Consider the following 18,896-nt stretch of genomic DNA (forward strand, 5'->3'; position numbering starts at 1 on the left):
AAATGGGGGATTGATGGATTGATTGATTGATTAAATGACTGATTGCTGGATTGCTTGCTTATTGGATTGCTTGTTTGATTGTTGGATTGCTTGTTTGAAGGAGTTAAGACGTCCTTTTTTGAATCCGGTACGATATAGTATAGTTACAACGGATAAACGTATTGTAGTAGTCTGCTCGTCTGTCTGTTTGCTCGTCTGTCTGTCTGCTCGTCTGTCTGTCTGCTCGTCTATTGTTTTTGGTTATTTTTTAGGGAAAATAAATGGCTAAAGAGTAAAAGAGTGGAAGAGTGAAAGAGTGAAAGAGTGAAAGTGATGATGTATGCCCGCGTCTACTGGTACATCTCCGTCTCGTCTGCCATGGTATTGACCACTGTATTCCGCAGACAACTCAATCCCTACTATTTCCAGCTATGTACCTCTTCCATGGGCCATACATGTCTGATCTGATTGCGTGCGCAGAGTGAAAGTGTGATGATGTATGTCCGCGTCTACGTACATCTCCGTCTCGTTTACCACGGCATTAACAGTAACCACTCTACCGAGTCTGCTCCGCAGACAGTTGTCAGAAACTCACCCCCCTAGGTACTACTTCCAGCTATATACCTCTTAGTCCTCTCCCATAGGCCATACATGTCCGGTCCGATTGCGTACATACGCGTGTATAGAGTATACAGCGTGCACAGGCCAGTCGCACGGAGCAGATATGACATACTGGGCTACCTCATCCGTCCGTGATTCCGTCCGTGTTCTCCGTCCGCGTTTTTCTCCGCGCAACAAGGCGGAGGGTTCGTATATATCTCGAGTTTTTTCCCCACTCCTCCAAGAAACAATCCAACCATCCCACCGGACAGCATTCAATCCTCCAGCCAGCCAGCCAACCGGACAGCATTCAATCGCCCGCCGGATAGTAGCTAATCAGACAGCAAAAGCACAGCACAGCAGCAGCCCCCCAACGGTTCACCCCCACGAACGAGTAAGCCAGTTAAGCCAGTTGAGCCAGTTGAGCCAGTTGAGCCAGTATGATGTCTCGCCTCCTCCGCCCCACCAGCTCGCTGCTGTGCCGTCTACAGCCATCGCCGATCCGCTCTCTGGTGCATCCTCCCTTTCCCGCCCACCTCCAACCTCGCAGCACTGACTCTCACCCATACAGGCCACCGTCTCCGCCCCGCGGCTCCCGGCGGACCTCTCGATCTCCTCCAAAGTGATCCTCATCACGGGTGGCGGTCGGGGACTCGGGTTAACACAGGGGGAAGCCCTCGCCGCCGCCGGCGCAACAGTGTACGCCCTGGACGTGCACTCCGCTGCGCCCACCGAGTTCACACGTGCCGCCTCCCTGCTGCCAGCGGGCGGGGGGCAGCTGCACTACCTTCCCCTAGACGTACGGGACAACTTGGCGCTGACAGCCGCGGTGCGGGGGGTAGCGGATGCTGAGGGGAGGATCGACGGGTTAATTGCGGCTGCGGGCGTGCTCGAGGAGGTCGATGCCCTCCGCTGCACCAAGGAGCAGTTTGATCGTATCATGGGGATTAATGTTACCGGCGTGTTTTTGTCCGCTCAGGCGTGTGCAAGGGAGATGGTTAGGCTCGCGGAACAAAGAGGCGAGGAGAAGGCTGGTGGGAGTATTGTACTTGTCGCTAGCATGAGCGGTGTCGTGGCGAATCGCGTTTGTCTCCCAGCCCACCTCCCCTTCTTCTTCTCAGTGCTAACACAGCAGCAGGGCGTCCCCATGGCGGCCTACAACACGTCGAAATCGGCGGTGCACCAGCTATCGCGCAACCTCGCGGCAGAATGGGGCGTTCCGCACGGTATCCGCGTGAACACTTTGTCGCCGGGGTACATAGCAACAAAGATGGTCGAGAACCTGTTTGAGCGGTACCCCGAGCGCAGACAGCTGTGGAGCCAGCAGAACATGCTGGGACGCATCAGCTCGCCCGATGAGTATAAGGGTGTCGCGGTGTTTCTCATGAGTGAGGCGAGCAGCTTCATGACCGGCGCGGATTTGATGGTCGATGGGGGGCATAGAGCTTGGTAGGTGGGGGATTGGGGGGTGAGGGGGTAATGTTTAATGTATGTGGAAGGTCGCAGTTGATGTAGTGGAGAGGGGAATAATATTGGTGACGGTGATGACGTGATGCCGATTTCTCACACGATGGCGGCAACAAGAATCGAAGGCATCGATACCGCCTTCGCCATACCATGTTGATTGCTCCGTTGATTCACGTACAATCACCCGCGCCCATGGCCATGCGTCGCGAGATCCTCGAGATTCGATAAGATGAGATGAGATGAGATGAGATGCGATGAGATGCGATGCGATGCGATTACCCCCCAGTCGTTAGCTCCAAGCCCATTCGGCAACCTCCGCACAGACGTCATACATCTCGCAGCATCCCATCCCAACCCATCCCACCTTTACGGTTTCACAGTTTCACAGTTTCAGTTTCAGTTTTAATTGCCCACCATGCCTCTCCGCCTACGAAAACCGCCCTCCATTCCGCGAACGCGGGTACGACTCGCTGCCCCCGCCGCCGCTGCCGGCCGCAATCCCATCCATCGCCAGTTCTCGCGCCCAGCCGCGCATCCCGCGCACCAGCACCGTCACCGTCCAAAAGGCTACATACTCCCCACCGCCGCCGCCGCTCCCACCAGCAGCACCCCTCCCATCAGCAGCACGCACTCCAACCCCCACCCCCATCAACCAACGATCTACGCGCTCTCGACACCCCCGGGCAAATCCGCGATCGCCGTAATCCGCATTTCGGGCCCCTCCGCGCTCACGATCTACCGCTCGCTGACCTCACCCACCACCACCTCCCCCACCGCCGCGCCAACCCCACGGCACGCGCTCCTCCGCACGCTGCACCACCCACAGACACGTGAGGTCCTCGACCCCGGCGCGTTATGCCTGTTCTTCCCCGGGCCGCGCAGCCATACAGGTGAGGACGTGCTGGAGCTTCACGTGCACGGCGGGGTGGCGATTATTCGCGCGGTGTTGGCGGCTGTGCCTGTTGCTGCTCAGGGAGCGGGAGGGGTAGGGGGAGCAGCTGGGGGGACGAGGTATGCGGAGCCTGGCGAGTTCACGCGGCGCGCGTTCTATAACGACCGGCTGTCGCTGCCGGAGATCGAAGCGCTCGGGGAGACGCTGGATGCTACGACTGAGGAGCAGAGGCGGCGCGCGGTCCGCGGTGCTGCTGGGGGGCTGGCGGATAGGTATGAGCGCTGGAGACGGCAGTTGGTGCTGGCACGGGGGGAGCTGGAGGCGCTCATAGATTTTGCGGAGGATCAGCATTTTGAGGAGAGTAACCGCGAGTTGGTGGCGGGGGTTGAGTTGAGGGTCAGGCAGTTAAGGGAGAGGCTAAGGGTCCATGTGGGCAATGCTGTCAGGGGGGAGTTGCTCAAGAATGGCATCTCGCTGTCGCTCGTCGGCGCGCCGAATGTGGGGAAGAGCTCGCTGCTCAATACCGTCGTCGGGCGGGAGGCGGTGATTGTCAGTCCCGAGGCGGGGACCACGCGGGACGTGGTGGATCTAGCCGTCGACGTGGGCGGGTTCATGGTCGTGCTCGGGGACACTGCCGGGCTGCGGGTGGACGACGTGGGCGTCGGCATGGTCGAGGAGGAGGGAATAAAGCGCGCCCGTGCCCGCGCCATGTCCGCCGACGTCGTCGTCGCGGTCGTCGACATCGTCGTTAACGACGACCACTCCGTCGGATTGCGCGTATCCCCCGAGCTGGAAAAACTCGTCAACGAGGCGGAGGAGGCGGGGAAGGAGGTGGTCGCGGTGGTGAACAAGACCGATCTGCACCCGGCCGCTGCGGACGCCCTGCCGATGGACGTCGTCCGCCAGGTCAACGATGCGTTCCCGAACATCAGGGATGACCGCATATTTGGCGTCTCCTGCCGCAAGCGGACCGAGCACGGCATCCAGCGGCTGCTGAACGGGCTCACGGGGATCTTCCAGCACATGACCAGTCCGCTCAGTCCGACCGCGGGCGCCTCCGCCGCGGAAATGTACGAGAGCATTGGCGCCACCGAGCGCCAGCGCGTGCTCGTCGAGGCGTGCATTTCGTTTCTGGATGACTTTTTGGAGATGGTTGAGGACGGCGAGGACGTGGATGTGGTCGTTGCTGCCGAAGAGCTCCGAGGCGCGGCCGAGTGTCTGGGCCGGATCACTGGGAGGGGGGAAATGGCTGGGGATGTCGAGGAGGTTCTGGGGGTTGTCTTTGAGAAGTTTTGCGTTGGCAAGTAGAGATTGAGATAGGTATTCGCACTTATATTTTTCGACCGTGCAAACAAAAAGAAGCTCTGACTATGGGACACATAGTAACTCTATATTCACACGCAGTATGTAGCAAGAAAGGAATGAGACACTAAGGTGAAGTACAAAAACACCTATACACACACATACACACGCAGGGACAGAAGAAGGAACAAGCCGAAACCAACAGCTGCAGGAATGCAAAGAAAACGAAGAATCAAACCAACACAAGGAAACAAAACGCAAGGAAAACACAAACGCGACGGACGGTATTTTCAAACCCGGTAACCCTCCTCACATCGCCTCCCTGAACGCACTCCTCCTTGAGCTATCGATACTCGGGCGTCCCCCCTGAATCCTAACATCGCCAAAGCCATCCTTCCTGGTCACATCCTGATCGAACGGGTTCTTCCCGGCAGCGGTGGGCTCATCGCCATAATCGACATAGACCTCAGCGCCACGGTTCCTACTGCGTCCACGGTCCTCCTCTCTCCCGACGCCCAGATCCTGCTCTCTACTGCGTGGCGCCAACGCACCAATCACAGCCTCCTTGACGCCCTGCGACGCCCCCGTGTACTCCGTCGTCTCCTCGTGGTCCATGCGGCTATCCCACGCGCCCTCGTCGAATGCGCCGCGGGTGCGCGCCGAGCGCTCATTCGCGCCGGTATACCCGCCGCGCGACGGCTTCAAGAAGCCGAACAGCCCGCGCGTGCCGCCGGACGCCGCCGGCCGCGTCGGCTCGTAGCTGCCGCCGCGAGGCTTCCCCGGGAGGCACGGGAAGAACGTGTGCAGCGTTGGCGGCGGAAGCCCGAGTGAGCGGTGACGAAGGAAGGTTCGCGTCTGGGGTGGGTCAGTGGAGCTCAAGGGGGGGGGAGAGGGGGGGGGGAAAGGGAAGGCTCACCACCCAGGCTATCACCCCGACTACGAAGACGCAGGCGATCACGATCCCGGCGATCGCGCCGGCAGAGAGCCCTTTGTCCTTGTGTCCGCCGAAGTGTGGGTGTGTCGCGCCGTATGGCGGGTGCGTCGTGTGCCCGAAGTGGGGGTGCGTCGCGCCGTAGGGGATGTCGGAGCGCGGGAGGATCATGGTTGCTGCTGTCGTGCTGTGCGGTGGAGCGATTCGAGTCCCTTGCTTTGTTTCTGTTTCTGTTTCTGTTTTGCGTTGCTCTGCGTTGCTCTGCGTTGCTTCGCTATGCTCTGCTTGTGTCTGTGTCTGTACGAGTGTCGTGCGTCAAGCAAAAGCGGATTCAATACATCAAAGTTATCCGTCCAGCAGTGTGAGTTATCGCGAAGTCCTCGAAAGCAGCAGTGGTGGTAGTTGTAGAGAACGAAAGAAAGCTGGAAGGAGCGTGTGTGTTTGAGTGTGAGTGTATGGAGTGTAGTGGGAGCAATAGCGACGACCTAAAGGCGATGCGATTCGAATCGACAACAAGGGGGGGTATGTAGAGTAGAGTGTTCTGCTCTAGGGGGCATCTGCCACATGACGGAAACGGGAAAGGAGTGTACCGTCCATACTGGCCCGCCAAGCCAAGCCCAACGCCTCAGGGGTGCGGGATGGGGGGCAAACTTCGGCAGCGAAAGGAAGCAAAGCAAAGCAATAGTAATAGCGATCAAAGCGCACGGGCCTGCCGCCGTCGCCTCCTGGCCGCCACCGCACGCTCACCGACCGACCGACAGACCGGCGGACGAAATCAAACCTGCGTGCCTGCCTCAGCGGAACACCGTTCTACCAACACCCCACGGTCCAAGCTGGCAAGAAGCCATAGGGCAAAATCCCAACTGAAGTCTGAAGTATGAAATCCTGCTATCCGCGCGTAGAGTAGTGACTGCTATCTAATTTCAGACCCGCCCAGTTTCAGCCTTGCAAACTTGTAATGCATTTCCCACATGGACGGACGCCAAGCGACAAAACTGCAAAAGCTCCCCACGTCGAAGGAGGCGCAGCGGGAGATTCGCCGGAGACACCCGGCCGTGTAGAGTATGTACTCAAGTTGGACGAAACCTGGATGGTGGTAGTGGATAGGAGGTGGGCACGTGACTCTGTTATCTCTCAATGGGACTGGAATGCTCCATTCACACGACTCGTCAGAGAGAAACTTTCCTGAATTCTTTTTGTTCTTCTTTCCGTTCACATTTCTTGGATGTTCTAACTTCTTGGAACCGAGAAGTTGTGTGGATACCTAGTGAAGATGAGTGATGCGCTCTGAATCTGTCTATCAGTCACTCGCTATTTGTAGTGCCTCTTCACTCCAGCCTCCCATTCACTTATATAGGTAGCCAAGCAGCTTGACAGTCATACCGTACCATAGCTTGAGTTCCGGAGTGAGATCCAGCTCACGACCACCACCGCCGCTAACATCACCGATTCTCTGTGTAATTGTTTACTATATTTACGAACTTCACAATTGTCTTCGGCGTGCTCTACTATGAATCTAGGGTACCTAGAGTAGATTAAAACGGCCCCTGCATGATACAATCCGATCTACATCACACGAATAAACGTTGTTCTGTCGTGATTCCCAGCGACCATGCACTTCGCACATATATGCACCTAGATATCCTTCAAAGCCCCAAACTTCGGAGTCCCCAGACCCGTCACGGGATCCTGTATATTCCCGTCAGTCAGCATCTTCTCCGCCGTGCATGCAATCCAGACTCCGGAGACGTACCCAACCAACCGTCGCATTCCACCCAGCACCGGGGACAATTCCCGGCCCTCCCTCGATGGGCTCTCCACCCCAAATCCCATCACAGCCGGTGCTCCTTCCGGTGGTGACATCAGTGAACGCCTTGGGGTTCCTGTACAGCGCGGGATTGAGGAACCCGAGACACTTCTTCCCCCTGCGCTGTCTGTAATCGTTGACCAGCGCGATGATCCCCGCGAACACCGGTGCCGCCGCCGACGTGCCGCTGACCTGCCGCGCCGAGCCGCCTAGGACCACTTCGTAGTTGCTCGCCTGCGCGGCGACGTCGGGGAAGCCGCGGCCGGTCGTGTTGAAGTACTTCACGTACGGGCGCCATGCGGCGGGCTGCGTGCGGAAGTACCGGGCGATCGTGGAGCGCTGGTAGGCGGGCGCCTCCCAGGTTTCCGAGAACCCGCCGCTGGAGAAGTCGACCGCGTGCTCTGGGGCGACGCCTTCCGTGCCGCCGACGGAGGTGACCCACGGGCAGGCGGCGGGGAAGACCGGCTGGAAGCGGGTGCTGTTCGTGCCGTCGTTGGTTTTGCACGACCAGCCGGTGCCCGAGTCGCCGCTAGCGAAGATTACGGACACGCCGCGTGCACCGAGACGTGCGAATTGGTTGCATACCGAGAGCCGGTAGGAGAGAGGCACGGTTTGCTCGCTTTCGCCGTAGGACGTGCTGAGAACGCTGGGCAAAGTGCGCTGCGATAGCAGGTACTCGAGGTATTCGAGGTATGGCTCGGAGTTGTTTTCTGTTACGTCGAGGTCGGAGACGAATGGGGGACGGCCGGCAGTGCTGAAGTAGGTGTTCTCCGCGGGGTAGCTGATGCCGACAGTGTACTGGATATCCAGGTTTGCTTCCACGAAGGCGTTGATGTCGGTAACGTTCTGCAGGTTCAGACCGCCGTTGACGGATACCACCGAGAAATTGGCTCCAGCAGCAGCAGGCCTGTATTTTTCGAGGAACGTTGTGAAATCATCGAACTGCGCATATTGTTCCAAGAAACCCGACACCCCTACACTAGCCTTTCCTTTCGATCGATATCCCCCGTATCCATACAAGTTGGCGAGACACTTCAGCGTGATGGAGGAATTACAAGCCGCAGCCGTCTGCGTTGCAGTCCTGGCAGGCGCAGTCATACCTAAAGGCTCATGCGTGGCGCCCATCCGCTGCAGCCCAAACATGGTCGTTGGCTGCACCATCTCGATGAACCGCTTTACCGCCACAGGGACCGAGTATTCGGTCGTACGCACTATCGTCCGGCCATCCGTGTTATGGTACTTGTGGTATGTCGTCCTCAACAGGGACTGAGCCTGTTCCAGCGTCACGCGAGTTTTGATCACATCCCCGGAGGCGGAGAGTGAAGACTCGAGGTCGTGGGCGGAGAGCCACGAAGTGACCGCCGAGACCGCTTCCGGCGCTGCGGCGGTGAAGGCGCGGAGGGAGGTTTGCGTGTGATGGTCGCCGTAACGGGCGTGAGTGGGGTCGGAGACGGCGAGGAGCTCGTCCTCGAGGAGGGAGTGGGCCGTGGTGAGGTGAATGCGAAGGGTCAGGTGCGTGGAAGGGGCGGGTGCGGTGGGAAGGGTTCGCCATCCTTCCGGTGCAGGGTGTGATTCGAAGATGATGTAATCGTCGTGCTCTACGGGAGCTGCCAGGACGAGGGACGGCGCCAGAAGCAGCGAGAGGAGAGCAAGAGAGAACCGCATGGCTGTGTGACGATTGCTGGCAGTAATGAGAATTGCGGGCTGGCTGGAGTCATTCCCTCGAGCGGGATACGACAGATATATACACGCCTTGCCCATTGCCGTGCATTTCTCCAGCTGCCCCCAACCGGGCACTCTAGTCCCACCGTCCTCTTTGAAAGTGCGCGGCTCTTTCCGTCTCCATTCCGCATCTCCATATTTTCCCGTGCCTGTCTATCTCGATATCGCACTCGCCGCCACCCCCTGCAGTTATGTATGGTGCTCCCAGGGTTCTGTAGCATAGGTATTATAAGCAGTATTCATCGTGCGCGACGGTTGAGCCGTAATGCTTGTTTGCACGCAATGCGCGGGGAACTGACGGTGGGGAATTCTGCTCCTGCGCGATAAACTATGTGCATTCTCTTTGATATCGCGGATAACTTCCTATCGGGGTACTCTGGCATCCAGTCGTGTCCTGGAGTGGCGAATGGTTGGAGGGCGATCTGCCTATCGTCTATCTCTGTGGTGATAGCTAGCCACGGTAGGGACATTAGATGCCTTCCGACATAACCCACCTATGCAGTTCTCCAGCTGGAATAACGGCATCGTTCGAGCAGAGCAAGACACCGGCGAGCTTCGATGGCCCAAAAGTCTACAATCCACATGTCTGATATGAAGATATGGATGTAACAAGGACAGCCGCGTCTTCTGGGTCCTGGCCTCCAATTCCGAACTCGTGCGACTTCTTCTTCATCGTCCCTACCCTTGCTTCCTGCACGGCCGGAGGATCATGAAAGATCACTCCATATTCCCAAAACGACGATCACGAACGTCAAAAGTCGCGCCCGCCTTGACGTCAACCGTCGCTCGCATGCTATATCCGGAGTCGACACGCATCACGTCTGCAGTGCTGCATTCCTCCTCGCACCCGGAAATCTCCCGCTCACTACCGATCACCCTTCTTCTTCGTCTGCCCACGGCCATTGTTGAAACTGAGAAAAGAACTGGATTTGATTGAATGAGATGGATGATATGAATGAGAAAGATGGGTAAAAGAGACGGCTTTTGATGACAAACGACGAGCTCGTGGAGACAAGGTATGAAGCCTCGGACAGAGAATGCTATCCACGATAGACAATGTCGGACTCGGCCACAGGGGGGCTGCAAGTCAGGGACGATGCCCATTGCTGAGAAGCTACAAAAGCTGCTCACTGCAATGAGAGAAAGGGACAAAGGACAGTGCCAAGAACCAGGTCCCGGAATGGACAAGTACCTAGAGTATGTAGACGCATCCCGTCGCGTGGGAATGAGGTACTGTATTCTCCACTGTCACAGCAGTCTGCAAGGACGGAACGCCACATCCGATGTTTGGTGGTGGCTGTGGTGTGCGTATGACGTCATGCAGCTGTCACTCGGTATGTGACTTGTCAAGCTCTCTCGACTGCGGATTTGGAAATGCCGAGCAGATGGGAAAGAGGATAAGAACTTCCATCGGTGGCTGGAGCTTGGAGAGAGAGAACGAGCGATACCTTCCCCGACTGCTACTGCCACCCTCTTTGCGGATCGACACACACACGCACCGGTCTGTCTGTGCTCCCGGCTCGCAACGCAATACCTAACTCACGAATATCACATACCGTCCACGCCGAACACCGCAACATACCCGTGAGATACAAACCATCACCGCCGCCATGCCGTGCTTCTCGCGCCGCAGCAAGAATCCGCATCCGCTCCGGATCCTCCTGACGAACGGGCGCTTCCCTGTGACCGTGGACCTAGCACGACAGCTCTTCCTGCTCTCGCACACCGTCTTCGTGGCGGACCCGATGCACTACCACGTATGCAAGTTCTCTCGGGCGGTGAAGAAATCCTACTTCGTCCCGTCGCCGCACATCGACGCCCCGGGGTTCATCTCTGGCATTGTCGCCGCCGTGCGGGACGCAAACATCGACCTGATCATCCCGATGCACGAGGAGATCTTCTACCTGGCCGAATCGAAGCACCCCGAGCTCCTCGCCCGCATGCTCGCCCCGCCCTGGGAAACCCTTATGATGCTGCACAACAAGTGGTCGTTCTCAGAGTGGCTCGGCTCGATCGGGCTGCGCCGTCCCGCGGCCCACCTGTGCCGCTCCCGCGAGGACGTGCTGCGCCTCCTCGCCGATACCGACACCGGCGAGGAAGCCGACGGCTGGGCCGTCAAGCCCGTGTTCGGCCGCGCGGCGAGCAACGTGTTCCACCTGCGGCGCGGGGACGAGGTGCCGCAGGAGTGCGTGGACGACATGTCGCAGGGCGCGGAGTACATCGCGCAGGAGTGGCTCTCTGGGCAGCGGTACTGCAGCTACATGGTGATCCGCGGGGGGCGCGTGCAAGCGTTCAGCCTGTACCCCGTACAGGACACCATCGACGGCAGCAGCTGCGTGTACTTCCGCTCGATCGCGCACCCGGCCATCGAGGAGTACGTCGTCGCCATCGCCAAGAACCTCCCCACAGTCGGCGCGCAGCTCGCGTTCGACTTCGTCGAGACCCGCAGCGGCGAAGTCATGGCTTTCGAGTGCAACCCCCGCGCCACCAGCGGGATACATCTGTTCTCTGGCACGCCGCTGCTGGCGCAGGCGCTCGTTTCCGGGCCGCCTGCCCCGCCAATCCCGTACCATTACACGACGTTCACGATTGTGCCGCCGCAGGGCGCCGCCCGACAGCTCGCCCCCGGGATGATGATGTGGAAGCGTAGCGAGCGCGGCGTCAAGGCGTATCTGCAGCATATGAAGCGGCTCACGGGCAGCAAGGATGTGGTGTTCAGCAGTCGCGACCTCATGCCGAGCCTCATGCAGCCGTTCCTTCTCACTAGCTACTACGAGATCTGTAGAGAGCGCGGACTCGCACTGCCGGTTATGTTTCAGTGGGATCTGGTGTGGCAGCCGTCGACGAGTCTGGAGGCGAGGAATCGGAAGGAGTGGGAGGGGGAGGGAGGGGAGCAGCATGGGGATAGGAGGGACTCGGCGATCGAGCAGAGCACGCCAAGTTCCACGTAGTGGTAATGGCAATAATGATCCACAAATGATGTCAAAATTCGTGTTGGTTAGTGTTCGGGGATAATTTTTTGTCTTTATGGTGGGGTTCAGACCGGTGACAGAGGGAACATCAATTGATTTTCGTATGCGGCCTTACTAGTAGATAGGTTTACACCAGTCGCGTTCTCTGTTTGCCTCAAGCCTTCGCGTGGCGAGTGATGTCGGGTGTTTTTGTTTGGTAATTCTGCATTTTGGCCGTGTTCGGCCCATACAATACAATAGAGTACTCTACCTAGCCGCCACGAAGTACATACCATTTGTAATAGCTCTTCCATGGCAGAAAGGAATTACCGAAGCGCTGCATAGTGGCGAGGTAGGTAGGCGAAGAGCTGCTCGCGGACGCAGAAACACGTTACTCTACACGAAGCGTTCGAAATTTGAATCTGACCTCCACGGCCCAGGCTCCGGTAAAGCAAGGAGGTCGATTGCGTCCGTGGCGACTGGCTGCCAGCTCAGCTGAGCGGTCGTCTGTGAACACCGAAGTGTCGTATCTACCCAACTCCGGGTACGCCGCAGGCGCAGGCACGAAACAGCGGCCGACCGGGGGAAACAAAAAAGGATGCCGCCGAGGACCTAGACAACTGCCGTACGGTGCAGAGGGAGTATATAGAGAGCGGAGTGTGAAGTGGGCGGGAAAAATCGCGGGTTGGAGCGAGCTCCACGGAAACTATAGAAGCACCGCTAGATGCGGCGGTTCCTTCTCGGAACATGGACATCGGCATCACTCTTTGCAGCGCAGTGCCAGACCCGCTTCCATTGAAACACCCCTCTCACTCAATCCCCCGTACCGTACCCAGTAACTTTCCTCATCCCCTCGTATATCAGCCAGAGTAACGATGAAAACCTTTGGAAATTGGAAAATTCCATTGAAATGCTCCAATATTTGCATCAACCGGAAACAGTGCAATACCAGTGACACATTGGAGACCAGCATGCGCAAGCACAGCGGCCGACCCCCGGAAATGCAAAAATAAGATTAATATTAGGACCGATATATAATCGTATTTCAGATATTAAACTGAAAAGAACAGATACTACACTTGATCTAAGCCAAAAGGCTGTGGGTGGAGTTAGCTTGGTGGTGGTAGTTGGGGGGGAAGGGAAGGGAAGGGTGGGGGGAGGGGGGCGTACCAAAGAGGGCTGGGGAAAAGAAGGGTGAGGGGGGAGGGTGAGGGGGGAGGGTGAGGGGGGGGGTTTATAGCGGTTCTGCGGCTCTGCGGTTGTGGGGTGAGATTTGGCCGGTGTTAGAGCTGGGAGCTTTGAGGGGGGGTGACTTCAGCACCAGGTAGTACATTGAGTGAGTAGTGTGGGAGCGCGGGGTCGAGGCGCCTCTGTGCTGCGGTGAGCAGCGGAGCGGCCGGAACTCAAGCTTTGACTTTCTTGACCAAGTGAAGAGCTGCTCACAGACGCCGGAAAACCAGGCTTTCCCAATCTGACCTCCAGGCTCCGATGAAGCAAGGGGGTCGATTGCGTCCGTGGCCATTGACGCCTGGCTGGGCGGTTATCTGTGAACACTGGAGTGTTGTATATCCGGGTGCGAAACAGCGGCTTCCGGGGGGAAAGGATGTCGTCGAAGACCTAGATACTGTACCGTATAAAGGGAGAGTGGAGCCGCTGGAGCGGTGTGAAGAGGGCGGAAAGAATGGAGGGAGCGAACTACACAGGAATTCTAGAAGCGCCGCCGGTTGCGGTTCCTTTTCGGAACATGTCCTTCAGCGTGACTCGAAGCACTTTCGCAGCCATACTCGCTTCCACGTCAACACCACACCTGCCCAATCCCCCGGCCCCGTACCTCCAACCTTCCTCATTCCCTCGCGCATCGGCCAGAAAAACGATGAGAGCTGGACTCCAACATTCGCATCAACTGGAGACGGTGCAATACCAGTGACACATTGGGGGCCAGCATGCGCAAGCACAGCGGCCAGCCACCCAAGTTGCAAAAATAAGATTAATATTAGAACCGATGTTGTAATCGGATTTCAGATATTAAACTGAAAAGAACAGATACTACACTTGATCTAAGCCAAAAGGCTGTGGATGGAGTTAGTATGCTGGTGGTGATGGGGGGAAGGGTTGGGGGGAAGGTTGGGGGGAGGGGGGCGTACCAAAGAGAGCTAGGGAAAAAGAGGAAAGGGAGAAGGGGGAGGGGGGTTTTTATAGCGGTTCTGAGGCTCTGCGGTTGCGGTTGTGGGGTGAGGTTTGGCCGATTTTAGGGCTGAGGGCTTGGAGTGGGTAACCTACATATATAATATCCGAAAATATTTATGCATACTGGCTTTAACCGTGCCGGGTGACAGCGTTGATGTTTACGGTGGTCGTGAGCTGAATCTCCCTCCGGAACTCAAACTCCGACTGCAAGCTTCTCGACCAAGTGAACGGGAGCGAAGCGGCAATGGTCTCGCGGGAGAACACGGGAGATACTATGCAAGCGCGTATGCACCCTCCTCCTCCTCCTCCTCCTCCTCCTACGGCCCGTTCCTTTGGTCGTAAAACTCAACAATTACCTTGTATCGACCTTCGCACTGAAGCTCGTCATTTCCTCTCCTTGTTCCTGCCCATGTCCCGTTTTGAATTGGCCTATAGTAATAGTAAAGGATTCTATCTCCGAACATCATTAAAGAAATACTCCAAGTTGCACATAGTACACGTAGTACATACCCGGGGTCGAGTCTCGACAACCGTCCCTTCGTTAGAGTACCTACCTGGTCACCATGAAGTATGTAGAGTAATAGTTTTTCCCTAGCAGGGAGCTCTAAGGAATCTCCGAACGCAATGGTAATCTTAATTGTATGCATCTACCTAGGTGAAGAGCTGCTTGCGCACGCCGGAATACGTTACACCAAGCGTTCGGAATCTGAAATTCAGGCTGCGATAAAGTAAGGGCCCAAGGGGACGATTGCGGCCGTGACTATTGACGACTGGCTGGCGAGGTGGTCATTGGTGAACACTAAAATGTCGTATATCAGGTACCTAGCTCCGGGTACGCCGAGGACCCAGATACCTTACCGGTACAGAGGGAGTGTGGAGCCACTGGAGCTAAGTGTGGAAGTGGGCAGGAAGAACGGGGTTGGTGTGGAGACGTCGTGTTGGGGTGGGGGGAGCGAACTCCACGGGAATTCAAGAAGAACCGCCGCAACCGGCGGTTCATCTTCAGAACATGGGCTTCGGCGTCCCTGTGAACATGCGCAACGCCAGTCACGCATCTATAGAACACCACACCAACTCAATCTGCCCTGTACCGTCGGTATCCTCCAACTTTCTTCATCCTCTCGCGCATCGGCCAGAAGAACAATGAAAGCTGCTTCAATATTCGCATCAACTGGAGACAGTGCAATACCAGCGACACCATGGGGACCAACATGCGCAAGCACAGCGGCCAGCCCCCAATTTGCAAAAATGAGGTTAATATTAGAACCGATGTTGTAATCGGATTTCAGATATTAAACTGAAAAGAACAGATACTACACTTGATCTAAGCCAAAAGGCTGTAGATGGAGTTAGTATTGTAGTGATGATGAAGGTTGGGGAAGGAGGACGTACCAAAGAGAGCTGAGGAAAAAGGGGGAAAGGGAGGAGGCGAAGGGGGGGGGGGGGGGGGGGGGGGGTTTTATAGCGGTTCTGAGGCTCTGCGGTTGCGGAGTTGTGGGTGTCGTTTGGCCGGTGTTAGGGCTAAGGGCTGGAGGGGGTGGCTTACTTACTCTACTTACTTCTTACATAAGCCACTAAACTGTATCTAGGCCGTCGACGACCGTGCCAAGAACCCGACTGCTCTAACCTATTTGCTCGGACCTCTCTCCCTTGGCCGAGCCGAAAACAGAAGCAGCGTACTAGTAATTACTCCCTCTGTCTAGGTCATAGACTCGTGTCTATTGCGGTTACTCTTTAGGCCTTCTATCTCTATGACCTCCCTCCGAATCACCGAAGATGATATTTAGGGGAAAGGCATCGCGTGGAAATTGCTACTAGAACAATCGAATAGGAATCGAGTGCACGCTCTTCGTATCTTCCCCACTGCGGAGATGGGGATTACAGATGCATATGGATGTATGATACTCGACGAGGGCTGTGGATCGCTTCAAGATTTCATCGATCTTTCAACCCATCATCGTACAAGGAGGTCAGCTCTTCTATAGCTGTATGTATGATAGGAGCAGCAGTCAGCGGAAGCCAGATGTCGTCGTGCTAGGTATCCATATGGTCGCTATGAGAGCAAGCTTGAGCGACAGCTTTTGAGAGCGGCAGACAAGTTCCGACACGGTACTTCACAGTGCTACCTGCGTAATTACACAGATAATCACTCGGTTTGAAGGCTATACGGTACTCCTCGAAGTGATGGACTTCTTTTGGCCGCAGCGGACTGTATGGTATGTAGCGGGTTCTTCACTCGACCCTCTACACGGCGGGAAGGAAAGGGTCTGTGGTAGTTACTCGTAAACGGATCACCAACTCATTCCTTTGCAGCAATAGGCTCCCGAGTCCCGATGCCGTGTGTTCTTCTTCCCTGGTATCATAGCTTCGGTACCATATATATAACCGCCTCGTAACTAGGACTCGCCTATCTACGTCGAGCTCTTGGTAGTAAGCTAAGATCGAGTAGCTACTATATTATAGACTTGCATACAGCATCTCTACACGCTGGCAGGTAATCATAAATCTGATACTATTGGGGGCTCAGTGCATACACAGCCGTGACCCGCCGTAAGGCACAAACGATAGCATCCAAGGATTTTATCTAGGTAGGTAAACGGTCAACGAGCAACTTGCAGGTGCGTGGTCGCAATTCAGGAATACTTCAACGGAAGTTCTACCGTCGCGAACCTCGCAGATATATCCAGTTGTGTAACACATGTCGTTTTGACGGTTTACCGAGTGAGATCGTGTGATAGCAGAGCCTGTTTACAGTTTGTACCTATGGACACCCGTGTATTTTTGGTCTCCTGTCATACGCCAACTTAAGGCCACGTCGCCGGCTCGGTCCGGGAGTGTAACGATAGCACAATTCTTTGTACCGGAACCTACTCTAGTTCACGGCACTTTCCCTTTTAACGTGTGCCACACGCCCACATGGCCACGGCGTCCTCTCCGCGATCTCGTTCCGACCGCAACCGAAATGCAGCGTGGGTAGAGCACCTAATCTTGCTCGATGGTGCATTGAGGCTGGTGATCACAAACGATCGCGAGTGATGCCACGGTGAAAGAAACATATCATAAGTCGCATCCGGTGTTTCACCACTCCTAATTGCCGGAGTGGCATCCCTTTCCTGCATCATCCCTGTTGGGTGTTGGTGGTCATCAAACCCTGAACGCCAGTCGGGATGTACAGGACTGGCAAATACTCTACTCGAGCTAGGCGGCAACGGCCTAGAGGGAAAGCTCCCTGCTCGTTCCCCCTCGAAATCCTCGTGTTGCTGTTGGTTTCATCTTGCGATGGAGAACCGAGAAAGACAGGATTTATTATCTACATCCCATACACTCTTGATAAATCGCCGAATTGAATCATCCGGCACTCTCTTTCTTTCTCTTCTTCTTCCCGCTGTCGCTATTCCCCGTCGTTGAGTTCTCTGCCTCGATTAAACATAAAGCTCACCTGCAGTAGCTCCCCATCTCTACCCCTAGATACAGGCTTTATCCTACCCACTTCCCTTAGCGAGCGAGAAGTGAAATTGGAATGGTCTGGAAAATGTATATAAAATGATAGAATCGTAAATGGTTCAAGTTACATGTGGTCCGAGCGCACGAGCTGCGTCTGGACGACCCCTGCTCGTGCTTCTACAAGACAAGACGTGCATCTCCCGAGCAACGGGCAACGCAGCAACGGACCCTCAAACCCCTTCTCTGTTTGCCTTGCTCCTCCTCCCTCCAATCCCCGTTCCACCTTCTCCCCCTTTCCACCTTCAACCCTCTCTTCATTCCAACACTCCTCACTCCTTCACTTCGTTCCAACACTCTCTCACCTCCAATACATACGTGAAGAACCCCCCTCGCTCTCTTCTTCTCGTACCATTTCACCTAATATTCTACCACCGATAACCAAACCCCCCCTCTCCACTCTCTCCCAACGAATTCAAACGAACACGAACACAACAGTCAAGTTGCACGATAACCGCACAAACGAACAGAATGTCGTCCCAAACATGGCCGGAACTCAAGGCTGACCACCCCATCATCAAGCTCCACCAGAAGCTTCCAGAGATTCTCACTGCTTCTGAGGGCTACAACTCGATCTGGGGACTCACCCTTATCGCTCCTCCTGCCGCTGAGCCCAGCGCCATCTCCGCCACCCCTCCTGCCACCACCTCCACTCCTCCCCCCGCCGATGCCGCTGCCCCTACACCAGAAGCCGGCGTCGCTGCCGAGACCGCGTCCGTCGCCTCGGCCGACAAGAAGCCCGTCCCACAGCCCACCTTCGGCACCGCGCTGATCCTGCAGAAGTTCCTGCGCGCGAACGCGAACGACGTTGCCAAGGCCTTCTCGCAGCTGAAGGACACCATGGTGTGGCGCAAGGGGTTCTTCTCCGCCGACGGAGAGAGCAGCAAGGGATGGAGCGAGACCAAGTTCAAGGGAATCGGATACGTCAACACCATCAAGCACAAGAGCGGTGTGGAGAAGGTCGTCTCTTGGAACATCTACGGTGCCACCAAGGATATCAAGGCTACGTTCGGCGGACTCGACGAGTTCATCCGGTGGAGGGTCAATCTCATGGAGGAGAGCTTGACGCGTCTCAAGTTGGGCGAGGCCACCGAGCCGATCCCCGACTACGGTCAGGGCGAGGATCCTTACATGAGTCTTCAGGTCCATGACTACATGAACGTTTCTTTCTTGCGACTTCCGTCGGAGGTCAAGGCGGCCAGCAAGAAGACGATTGAGATGTTCGCAAGATACTACCCCGAAACGTTGGAGAGGAAGTTTTTCGTGTATGTGCTCGTTCCGCCGATCGATGCGATGTGGTTGCATAACTGACTTTCGTGATGCAGGAACGTTCCCGCGCTCATGGGCTGGGTCTACAGCTTCATCAAGAGGCTGTTGAGCAACGCTACGGTGTCAAAGGTATGTTTTTGCCATTGGATATGTCGAGGAGTTCATCGCTGATTGCAATTTCTCTTCAGTTGGAGATGTTGAGTTCAAGCAAGGAGCTGGCCTCCTGGTTGGGCGAGGACATTCCTAAGCAGTACGGTGGAAACGCCGAGCCTTTGGAGTCGGGTAGCA

General features: G+C 56.2%; 6 protein-coding genes across 6 annotated transcripts; 4 read left to right on the forward strand and 2 right to left on the reverse strand.

The window, feature by feature from the left end:
• Positions 1–1,022: 1,022 nt before the first annotated feature.
• BZA05DRAFT_448722 (uncharacterized protein) lies at positions 1,023–2,032 on the forward strand (the record flags this gene model as incomplete). Its single annotated transcript, XM_051487282.1, has 3 exons — positions 1,023–1,091; positions 1,151–1,663; positions 1,718–2,032. The coding sequence occupies 3 exons, from the start codon at positions 1,023–1,025 to the stop codon at positions 2,030–2,032; spliced, it is 897 nt and encodes a 298-aa protein (XP_051335535.1).
• Positions 2,033–2,358: 326 nt separating this feature from the next.
• BZA05DRAFT_359259 (tRNA modification GTPase GTPBP3) lies at positions 2,359–4,228 on the forward strand (the record flags this gene model as incomplete). The annotated part of the gene is made up of 1 exon (XM_051481466.1): positions 2,359–4,228. A coding segment is annotated over exon 1 (1,767 nt), but the record flags the coding sequence as incomplete, so codon positions are not given.
• Positions 4,229–4,397: 169 nt separating this feature from the next.
• BZA05DRAFT_182028 (uncharacterized protein) lies at positions 4,398–5,538 on the reverse strand. Its single transcript, XM_051479314.1, has 2 exons — positions 5,157–5,538; positions 4,398–5,095 (listed from the first exon to the last, which is right to left on the reverse strand). Exons 1-2 carry the CDS (start codon positions 5,340–5,342, stop codon positions 4,550–4,552), a joined length of 732 nt encoding a protein of 243 aa, XP_051335537.1. The 5' UTR covers positions 5,343–5,538; the 3' UTR covers positions 4,398–4,549.
• A 1,268-nt stretch (positions 5,539–6,806) lies between these two features.
• Positions 6,807–8,643, reverse strand: BZA05DRAFT_427382 (peptidase S8/S53 domain-containing protein; the record flags this gene model as incomplete). Its single annotated transcript, XM_051486054.1, has 2 exons — positions 6,807–6,860; positions 6,925–8,643. The coding sequence occupies 2 exons, from the start codon at positions 8,641–8,643 to the stop codon at positions 6,807–6,809; spliced, it is 1,773 nt and encodes a 590-aa protein (XP_051335538.1).
• Positions 8,644–10,310: 1,667 nt separating this feature from the next.
• Positions 10,311–11,540, forward strand: BZA05DRAFT_316440 (uncharacterized protein; the record flags this gene model as incomplete). The annotated part of the gene is made up of 1 exon (XM_051480388.1): positions 10,311–11,540. A coding segment is annotated over one exon (1,230 nt), but the record flags the coding sequence as incomplete, so codon positions are not given.
• A 6,270-nt stretch (positions 11,541–17,810) lies between these two features.
• On the forward strand, positions 17,811–18,868 carry BZA05DRAFT_343734 (phosphatidylinositol transfer protein SFH5; the record flags this gene model as incomplete). The annotated part of the gene is made up of 4 exons (XM_051481092.1): positions 17,811–18,035; positions 18,090–18,604; positions 18,665–18,737; positions 18,797–18,868. Coding segments are annotated over 4 exons (885 nt in total), but the record flags the coding sequence as incomplete, so codon positions are not given.
• Between the last annotated feature and the right edge of the window lie 28 nt (positions 18,869–18,896).

The sequence above is a fragment of the Tricharina praecox genome (assembly GCF_024521635.1).
Source record: "Tricharina praecox strain CBS 144465 chromosome Unknown BZA05scaffold_33, whole genome shotgun sequence".
In the NCBI taxonomy this organism is placed as follows: domain Eukaryota; kingdom Fungi; phylum Ascomycota; class Pezizomycetes; order Pezizales; family Pyronemataceae; genus Tricharina; species Tricharina praecox.